The sequence below is a fragment of the Linderina pennispora genome, assembly GCF_002104995.1.
Source record: "Linderina pennispora strain ATCC 12442 chromosome Unknown DL89scaffold_141, whole genome shotgun sequence".
NCBI classification, from domain to species: domain Eukaryota; kingdom Fungi; phylum Kickxellomycota; class Kickxellomycetes; order Kickxellales; family Kickxellaceae; genus Linderina; species Linderina pennispora.
The window spans coordinates 15,988-26,400 of NW_024468389.1; the positions used below are offsets into that span (position 1 = coordinate 15,988).

General features: G+C 54.0%; 2 protein-coding genes across 2 annotated transcripts; both read left to right on the plus strand.

Annotated features, from left to right (window-relative positions):
• The first annotated feature begins 6,961 nt into the window (after positions 1–6,961).
• DL89DRAFT_272869 (uncharacterized protein) lies at positions 6,962–8,195 on the plus strand. The gene is made up of 3 exons (XM_040889022.1): positions 6,962–7,165; positions 7,219–7,750; positions 7,836–8,195. The coding sequence occupies exons 1-3, from the start codon at positions 7,053–7,055 to the stop codon at positions 8,076–8,078; spliced, it is 888 nt and encodes a 295-aa protein (XP_040739109.1). The 5' UTR covers positions 6,962–7,052; the 3' UTR covers positions 8,079–8,195.
• Positions 8,196–8,396: 201 nt separating this feature from the next.
• On the plus strand, positions 8,397–9,692 carry DL89DRAFT_262945 (uncharacterized protein; the record flags this gene model as incomplete). The annotated part of the gene is made up of 1 exon (XM_040885881.1): positions 8,397–9,692. One exon carries the CDS (start codon positions 8,397–8,399, stop codon positions 9,690–9,692), a length of 1,296 nt encoding a protein of 431 aa, XP_040739110.1.
• Positions 9,693–10,413: the final 721 nt, after the last annotated feature.

A 10,413-nucleotide genomic window follows, 5' to 3' on the forward strand; every position in this document is an offset into this window, starting at 1 on the left:
AATCATCGCCACCCTCGAGGACCCGCTCATCCTCGATGCCATGCACATTAAAAACAGCAACTCGTCCTGCCTCCAGACCCTAAAGTACGACATTGACCTGGGCAACGACTTTTACAACTTCCTCGAGCTCGTCACCCACGCAAACACCATCCCCATGTGCGACAACCCCGACGAGTACTTTTACTGGGACGCCTCGCACTTCTCCGCCCAGATCCACCGCACCATTGGATATATGCTCGACGACGCGGTCGCCAAGTTCGAAGCCAACGAGTGCTGGACTATCGACAGCGGTCGCATTCTGGAGCTCGTCAACCAAAACGAGCTGTACACGCCCATTGTGCTGCCCAAACAGTCCGCTACCACGTCAATCGTCCGGACCATGATGCAAAAGTTCCCCATCCTGCGCCTGGCATTCCGCACATTTATGCTTTGAGCAGCACACGCTCCCCCTGCACACTCACGTAGAAATACAAGAAGCTGATGGACCCAGAAACTTGGACATAAAACAAAATACAATAACAAGACGAGCTTTTAGATAAAGAAATTATAGAAGGGTGAGGCAGCCTTTCGAAACGCAAAACTAGCAATTGCTCTTACAGCTGGCTCGTTTTCGATCTCGACCAGAATATGCTTTTGATTTTGCTCTTCACTGGCGTCTTGCCCTTCTGCCCCTGCTCCTCTGCAACCAGCGACGCGCTGCTTCTCATACTGCGCACGCTGCTTGCCAGGCTCTTCACCCGCGATGTCGCCGCCATTGTCTCTGGCCTCAGCCGAGTACTGACCTGCTCTGGCAGCGGCGACATTGGCGGTACATTTTGCGGCGGCACATTTTGCGGCGGCACATTTTGCGGTGGCACAATTTGCGGCTGCACCTGCTGCTCCTGGGCTACCGGACTCTCCGGTGGCTGGGCTGCTCTGCTGACGCTGCTCTCTTCTGGCTGCCGGCTAACTGCCGGTGCCTGCTCTTGCTCCTCCTCCGGCTTGGTCCGCTGCATTTCAATGTGCATTTTCCGCACTGCCTCCTCGTCCCGGTACTCTTGTGTCTCGCGCACCACCTGCCGCTCAAGACGGAACATGTACTGCGGGATATCCTGAACTGGCGTGTACGACTCTATCAGCTCAAACGGAAACTCGGTGATACCTGTGTCCTCGCTACTGTCCTGTGCGGGGTTAAACACAAGCACGACACCCTCCACAATATCCGACATGGGGGGTGCTTTTCTAATGAAAGTAGGCTATATAAATAGGCCCGGAAGCATGAAAAAGAGAGGCTACGAAAATAATAAACGAGTCCAAGCAGAGCCGAAAGTCTGCCACAACAGCACCGCGGACAATAGCGCTTTGTTTGCTGCCCCTTGATAGTCTGCCAAGCGCCGGAAACTTCTCGCCTTCGACAAATGCAGCGCAAGGTTTTGGCAGGTTGACAATCGCCCTGTTCTTGAACTCGCCCGCGCTGATCTGACTTTGTAATCAAATATACACAGGTATATCTATGGATCTTATCAGGACACTGCGATCCGGGCTCTCGCCACAAGCAGCCGCCTTGCTGCTGCATACAATGTGGGGGCCATCCAGTGCTACTATCCGAGTGTGGGAACCAGGGCTGCAGTGTCTGTGCAGTCGCCCCTACGATCTGTGCGTTCGAATGACCAACCCCACATCTGGCCAGCGCCGAACAAGCCCCTCTGGTCATGCATGCTTTTGTTCCGTAGAACGCAGCGCTTGCTCGGCCCTGTCCCTGAGTCAGGAATCTGGGCGACAAGTGATGTCAAGCGTACGTACGCTAAGGTACTCGCGCGCTTGCAACGTGGCTGGCCGACTGCCAGTCGGAGTGCGCGATATTTGCACAATCCCGGTCAGCCGGGAGCACATCTGCGTCAGCTGGGCCGGCTGCCTTTGGGCTCTGCAGATGTGTCGCTGCAGCTGGAAATTTATACTCGAGCAAGCTTTGTTTTTCTCCACATGTACCTTGCCGGTTATTGCGGCCTGCAGCCAACCGCAATGCGCCGCCCACTGGCGCACTTGGGGCAGGCACAGCTTTTTTGTTTTATTTTTTCTGCTTACCTAGTTGCCAATTTCAGCCTGCATAATTCGGGCCTGGCTGCGCGCCCATTGGCCAGCAGTGTCATCAGCGTGTGCTTCCTCGCCTCTCAAATTTCGCTTTTCAGACGGGTCGCACACTATTCTGCAATGCGCCTAGAGATTGGCGTGGCAAGCCAGAAAGCTCTGTTATTATACGGTCTGCCAGTGCCGCGAAGGTACACAGGACGAGCTGGCCGAATAGGGGAGAAAAATTTGCCAGCTTCCCGAACGCTGGCAGGCAACGGCATAAAAGAGGAGCGCCCAACCACCACGGATGAGGTCCTCATTCCGATTTCACTAGTTTATTCTTTTCCCACCATTTTTTCATCTCTTTCTGCGGGGCAATTAATAATCCGCCCCTTCGTAAAAGTGTTTGGTAGTGCCTGTCCCCTGGAACACGTCCTCTCGCAAAGCTACCGTCCCCCGGAAACACATCGTCATAATCGTCGCTATGCCCTTCAGAAAGAATATCAGCCCGCTGCTGGCACTCGCCGCCATCAGCCTGGTGTCCCTGCATACTGCTGCCGCTGCCACCACTGCACCACGCCAGCTATTGCTTCGCCACTCTGTAGGCGATCACAGCCACAGCGAGGAGGAGACTGACTGCTACGCGTCGGGCGTCGATGACTGGAGCTCGAGCATGCACATCGCCGCCATCTTCATCATCCTCGGCGTCGGCGGCCTGGGCTCGATGCTCCCCGTCATCAGCCAGTACATGCCCGGCCTGCGCGTCTCACCGAGTATCCTGACCCTGGGCAAGTTCCTGGGAACCGGCGTCATCATTTTCGACCGCGCTCATCCACATGCTGCCGGCTGGCTCCGACAGCCTCGGTAATCCGTGCGTCGGCAGCCGCATGGGCAACTACAGCGGCTGGCCGGGCGTGCTGGTGATCATGGCCATCTTTGCTATGCATCTGATAGAGTTCCTGCTGTCCAACCACACCATGGATGGCCACTCGCACAGCCACGGGCTTCCCGGCGATCTGGTCTACTCTGCAGAGCCCGAGCCGCTGAACCTCGAGTCGCAGATCATGGCGCACGAACATCACCACCACAGCCACCTCAACGACAGCTCCAACGCTACCACCATCAGCGAGGTCGACCAGAAGTCTGGCATGACGCCGCCAGTGCATGAGTCCGTCGGCTTTGACACTACCGAGAACAACGAGAACTGCGATGCAGTGGCTGTCCACACACACCACAACCACGTCCATGGCTTGTCGTTTGTCGGCGGCAGCGAGGACTCGATCAAGGCACGCAAGATCCGCATCTCTACCTATATCCTCGAGCTCGGTATCTGCCTACACTCCGTCATCATCGGGGTCACCCTGTCGGTGACAGTGGGGTCTGAGTTTAAGACCCTGCTTATCGCCATTGCATTCCATCAGTTCTGCGAAGGTCTGGCGCTGGGCAGTCGTCTGGCACAGATAAAATACGCTCGCCACTCGTTCATCCGCGCCTTTGTCAGCGCTGCCATGTTCATGCTCATTACCCCCATCGGCATGTGCATCGGTATTGGCGTCCGCTACTCGTACGCGCCCAACTCGCCTTCGTCGCTAATCACCATGGGTGTGCTCGACTGCCTCTCGGCAGGCATCCTGATCTACAGCGGCCTGGTCAATCTGCTTGCTGAAGAGTTTGGCACCCTCGAGTTCCGCAGCTACAAGCGCGGCATGAAGGCTGCCTGCTTCATTGCCATGTTTGTGGGCGCGGCCATCATGGCAGTCATCGGCAAGTGGGCCTAAACACGCTGCTGTGAAAGCATCCCCCCTCGTATATATAGTTATCTCGTTCCTTTTCTCTACTCTTCCACGGCAATTATAATATACCTTCATCACCAGCATTCCGGAATCACGATTTCAGAAGCCACACGTCAGACTCATTGTACTGTGCTGATCCGCCGACACATACAGATACCTTGCTATGTTATGTAGATTGTGAATTACTCTGCACAGTGTCCAGGCTTTCTAAAACTGCGTTGTGGTGTATTTAATAAACAGTTACAATCTACTTTCTCGCCTAGTCCTCGTAGCCAGTGGTTGCGCGCCGGGGACGGTTCGGGACTACAGGCATACTGGTATGGTTAGTAATACATGGGGTGGCTGCAATGATTACCTGGCTTCTGTCCATTCTTAAACCCTCTTCTACTTACGAGGATAGCTGGTCGGGACGGCCTTGGGTGCAACAAAACCGAGCTTCTGACGAATGGGCGGCACAAGGAGAACCAGAGCGGGACCTACAGGCAAATGAATTGAGCAAACACGAGTCATAGTGGTATATGGGCTTCGTCAGGGAGCTGCCTACAAGCACGCATATCGCTGCTTCGACAGTGCACGCTCCTTTTGGCTCCTGTTGAGCAGCCACTTCTGCCCACGATGCGCTACCTCCAAAACCGAGACCGAGACCCCAGATTGCGAACGGGTGACTGAATGTGGCAGCACGAATCGACGCGAACATTTTGAATATAGAGGGAGTGCTGTATGATGTTGAGAAGAGTTGGAAATGCTGTCGGAATTGGAGCCCACTAAAATTCAGACCTCAAAAATGAGCGCATCGCGCTTATCTCGAGCAGGTGATCTCGATCAAAATCAGATGATCAACTTCAACGACCGCCGTCACGTGAGCATCGGCTTGATCGCTGCTTGTCGGCAAATTCGTTGTTCCGCTTCAGCACAGCCAGGCAACTATCCGAGCGCCAGAAGGCCTGCCATGGTATCAAGGGGGTAGTTTGATAGCCACTTGTGCAACAGACATGGGTTGGGCTAGTCCGCGATATGCAGTCACCAACTCCGTGTCAAGCATGGGCAACATTTGCCTTGCTCGTTTCACGGAATGTCCTTTTGGCCTTCAATATTGTGCCCAACAATTTATTATTTCAAAACCAGTCAACTATGGCTGTTTGCGCTATACAAGACTGATCATCCACAGCCGCTGCACGTTAAATATGCTGCCTACTGGCTGGTATGGCGGGGGATTGCCGCACGACAAGTCTCAGGCAGACGGAGGGGCAAGGAAATGCCGGTATTGGATCCGGATGGATTGCCTTCTCAGCCACTGAACCGCTGCATGATTGGCAATGACGGCGGCAACGGACTGTTTCAACACCGGCCCCAGGCACGTCTCTTGGGTTAACTGGCAAATGCGCTAGACTGTTAGTGCAGAGATCTGGGTAGGCAGTTGTCGAATAGAATCTCTTTGGCTGCTTGGGTCCTGGGTTTATAGCAGCTTGCGCCTGTCGATTCACTGGATCCCTTGTCAGCTACGAAGGGTGGGGCGAAGAGCATCCTGGCCAGTATCAAAAACCAGACTGAGACTGCGGTCCACATGGAATGTTTGTTCCACACAGATTGTTTGCAGCTACTTTTACCCACTCCCCGTAAATCCACAGCATCCCCTTCTATTTTCATCCACATTCTCTCCAAAACCGAATCTCTTCACTCGTCCTCGCAGCGTCAGCTGTGAAGGCTATGCCTATGCCCGGCACTGAGGACTCACTGCCTGCTACTAGCCCTAGCTCGTACGGCTCTTCTCTTATTGTCTTTGGCGACAGCCAGAGCGATAATGGCAGCACATATCACTACAGCAACAGCTACATGTGGAACAAATATGTTGCCAAACTTTTGAAGTTGAACCTCGAAAACTGGGTCATTGGCGGTTCCACCAACGACAGCAAGTTCGTCCCCGGCTACGGCTGCACCCAGCTAATTCAAAGCACCACCGGCATGATCGCCTAGTACCTCGCCAACAACACCAATACACCCACACTCAAGAAGCGCTCATCGATCGTTGTAGTTGGCGGTGGTGGCGGTAATTCGCTGTCCTACAGCCTGGGCGGGCTTTCTGACGGCAGTATCGACATGCAGGGCTTTGTTGATACCCTGGTCAACAATCTGTTCGACAACGTGAAAAATCTGCTGGATGCCGGCTACCCGAATATCTACCTGCTCACCATGCCCAGCTTCGATGTGATTCCAGCAATTGCTGAATACGGCGTCACTAGCCTGGGCCAGACACTGGCACCAATGCTCGATACGGCGTTTCGCAGGGACCTGAGGAGCCTGTTCTGGACGCATGGCCCGCGCTCCTTTAGGGTCAGTCTCTTTGACCTTGGCAGCGCTTATGATCTGATGGCCAAGCCAGAGTCTTGCCGCCCTGAACATCACAACGGGCAATGACTGGTGCATCACTTACGCCAAGGACGGCTCTGAAATCTACTGCACTGATCCTGATACCCGCTACTATTACGACGACTTCCATACCTCGGGCCGCATCCAGTACATGCTCGGTCTCATTTTTACCAGCACTGTCCACAACCCATTCTTCAGACCAGACATCAGGAACCTGGGCTATCTGGCGGCAAAGTACAATGTTGCCAAGAGCAACAACAAGCACAACATCATTGCCAGCAGCCCGTGAGGTATGGCAGTAGACGCCACATGCCACTGTCCGCATCTAATACAAACAGTTAGTACATGTGGGCTGGAACCCGATCACTGGAAACGCCCTAGACATAATATGCGCCCGGTATACATGCCACGCATACCGATTGCTCGGGGCCGAGGGGACCGCTTCTCAATTTGTTATGTAGTCGTTTCGAAATCACACTGGGCGGATGATCGGCGGCCTGATTTCAGGCTCGATTTTCAGGCAGCTCTTATCCCCATTAACGACAGCGCGCTGTTTCCATATGCCGCGTCAGGAGATAGTCCCCGTTTCCCTCCAGATTAGTTCCTTATTTAGTTCCTTCGGGATTCACCGTGAATACAACCACCGCTCACTTCCGTGTCGTTATTGGAAGGAGGCCGTGCTGTAGTTGCACAGGAGGCCTAGTGAAGCCAGCTTACGCTGGCCAAATTTATTTAACCTAAGCCAACTGCTCTTGCGGCTCTTTTGCGAAGAACACCCCCTTCCTTCTTCATCGCGCTTTCCCTTTATCTCTCTACAACCACAGCCCGATATTTTTTATTATCATGCTCCTCAGCTCGCTTTTCCCGATTTCCGCGCTTGCTCTGGGCTCGGTGGCTGCCGCTGGACTTCCCAAGTGTGTGCCTCCCAAGGAGCGCGCCTCACTGATCATCTTTTGGTGACAGCCTCAGCGACAACGGCCACATGCCGCACTACTCGAACTACTCCAAGTACTGGGGTGGCCGCTACAGCAACAGCTACATGTGGAAACGAGTACTCGGCCAAGCTGCTGGATCTCAATCTCGAGAACTACGCGATTGGTGGTTCCACGACCGACAACAAGTTTGCCCCTGCCTACGGTCGCACGCAGCTGATTCCTAGCGTCACTGAAATCGTTCACCAGTACCTCGCCAACAACACGAACGTCTCAGACTACAAGAAGAAGAACTCGATCATCGCCATTGACGGTGGCGGCAACGACCTCTTCTACAACCTGGACAGCCTGTCGACTGGCAAGATGAGCATCACCTACTTTATCGATACATTGGTGCAGAACCAGATAGACAGCATCAAGACCCTTCTCGACGCCGGCTACCGCAAGATCCACCTCCTCAACCTCCCCAGCCTCACCATGGCGCCTGCTCTCGCTGAGTATGGTCCGGCTGTCCAGGCCCTGGCCGGCATGCTCACGCCTGTGCTCAATGCTGTCTTCCGGACCAAGCTCACTGCTCTCCGTCTTAAGAACCCGTCCAAGGCTGCCGAGGTCAAGTTCTTTGACATGCAGAACCTGATGGACCACCAGCAACTCGCCTATGGTTCTGCGTGCCATCAACGTCACCGACACCAAGAACCCCTGTGTTGTTGACCATGCCGACGGCTCGCAGACGTACTGCACTGATGACGATATCCGCTACTACTACGACTCGTTCCACCCCAGCGGCCGCCCGCACTACCTGATCGGCGTTGCTTTGCCAACATTGTCCAAGAACCCGTCGTACCCGGTTACCAAGTGGTCCCTCACCGACATTGCCAAGCAGTACGACATTGCGCACAGCGACAAGAACCACAACATTCTTGCCAGCAGCGCTTAAATTTAAGGACACAACGGCGCTAATCCCTCACCGGTTAACCTTTTCATTTCGGGCTGAGCTGTGATACGAATACACGTTTTGCCATATTTTAGGTGTGCTAATTGCCACATTTGGCGGAGGCCGGAGTATGCAGTGCTGTCAATATCCATGTCGTACATGGCGGGTGCGGAGCGAACGGATGACTCGCCCAGCGCCAAGGGTTGTTTGTGTAAAGTAAACAAATGGCGGAGCAGAGATCGACGTGGGCTCCCTTCCAGCCTCAACCCTTGGAGCTTTGCCACCCCTTTCATATGATAGGACACTGGTCCTGCCTGCGCCATGAGAAAGTACCCGTTTTTATTTCAGGTGTGCTCCGTGTTTGGAAGCCCTCGAACTTCTGAGGAGGACATGCCGCCTATTTCAGCACTGCTGTTTGGGCGCATTCGAGCTCAGCCTGCATGTTCAACGCACGGTGTGGACCATCGCCATGGCGAAGCTTCCTATTTAACCGACATGCCCCGCCCCTTTCCTCAACCTGAATTAAGCATAACCCTCTCTCATCTTCGCTACCTCCCTCCCCTCCCCTCCCTTCCCAGCCTATTCCTTATCACCATTATTATCATGCTTTTCAGCACGCTTGCCCCTATCTCTGCGTTGCTTCTTGGCTCTGCATTGGCCCAGACGCCGCCCAGCTTTACCACTGGTAGCGACGCCCTTCCCTTATCCTTTTCGCGACAGCCTCCGGACAACGGCTACATGCGCACTACTCCAACTACTCCAAGTACTGGGGCGGCCGTTACGCCAACAGCTACATGTGGAACGAGTACTCGGCCAAGCTGCTGGATCTCAACCTTGAGAACTACGCGATCGGTGGCTCCACGACGACAACAACTTTGTCCCTGCCTATGGCCGCACGCAGCTGATTCCAGCGTCACTGATACTGTGAAGGCTATTGCCAACAACACGAACGTCTCAGACTACAAGAAGAAGAACTCGATCATCGCCATCGACGGCGGTGGCAACAACCTGTTTGGTGCCCTGAACGACATCAAGTCGGGCAAGATGAACATCTTCTACTTTATCGACACCATGGTGCAGAACCAGATCGATAGCATCAAGGCTCTGCTTGACGATGGCTACCGCAAGATCTATCTCCTCAACCTCCCCAGCCTCACCATGGCGCCTGCTGTCGCTGAATACGGAACCATCGTCTCTGCCCTGGCCGGCATTCTGACGCCGCTCATAAACGCCGCTTTCCTGGCCAAGCTCGGTATCTTGAAGCTGACCAACATGTCCAAGGCTGCCGAGGTCAAGTTCTTTGACATGCAGGACCTGATGGACACCAGCAACTCGGATGTGGTTCTGAACGCCCTCAACATCACCGACACCAAGAACCCCTGTGTTGTTGACCATGCCGACGGCTCGCAGACGTACTGCACTGATGACAATGTCCGCTACTACTACGACTCGTTCCACCCCAGCGGCCGCCCGCACTACCTGATCGGCGTTGCCTTTGCCAACATTGTCAAGAACCCGTCGTACGCAATTAACAAGTGGTCCCTGGCCGATATTGCCAAGCAGTACGCCATGGGAGCCAGCGACAACAAGAACAACATCATCGCCAACGACGCCTAACTTTTCATGACCCCTCAATAGACATCAGCTCATTTGAAAGCCAGTTCTCGTACAGCCGAATGTTGGAAATCGCATGCTCGGCATTCCGCTCCGTCTCCTTTGTGCAAACCGATTGGCAATTCCCTGTTCATTCAAGAACCCATTTGCACTCGCTGCAGTGTTGAATGTGCCAGATCCACACTGGTAATAAAATATCTTGGCATTTCACCCATCTGTAGGGATCCAGTAGATCTCTAATAAGTACGGTGCAGCAGCAATGAACTCCGCTTTGTTTTGGGGTTCAGGGCAGCTGTCGGCATATCGGCCGGCTCGGAACCAACATGTCGAACCAAACATCTAATGGTCCTGCGTGCTTGGGGCAGCTATTTCTATTTCCACGGCGGTATGTATGAAGTGCGCCTGATCGGGCATCTGCGCTCTTGAGATAACCTGTATACCTGTTTTAAAGTGCCAGTCAGATATACTGGACTCTGCAGCATTCTGTATTGCTCTGGCAGCCAAGCAGGCGCTGTAATAGCATGGTTCATTCTGCCCTCCCACATTTGCAGTCAGTGCGAGTATTCTGCCCACACTCTAAAATGCAAAAGCGTGTGCGCCTGGACGTACCACGGTAGGCGCCCTTGGAAAGGGACAGCGGCCCAGCTGCATGCCTTCACTGGCCAGCTATTCCTGTAAACACAAGGTTTTGCTGGGGTTGATCACCCGGCTCCTTTTTATTTTT

Bases quoted from the DNA above. Each gene is read 5' to 3' on its own strand.
- DL89DRAFT_272869 (XM_040889022.1), top strand. From the start codon at position 7,053: ATGCTCCTCAGCTCGCTTTTCCCGATTTCCGCGCTTGCTCTGGGCTCG. The intron at 7,166-7,218 runs GTGACAGCCTCA...AACTACTCCAAG, and splicing joins GCCTCACTGATCATCTTTTG to TACTGGGGTGGCCGCTACAG. The intron at 7,751-7,835 runs GTCAAGTTCTTT...ACCGACACCAAG, and splicing joins ACCCGTCCAAGGCTGCCGAG to AACCCCTGTGTTGTTGACCA.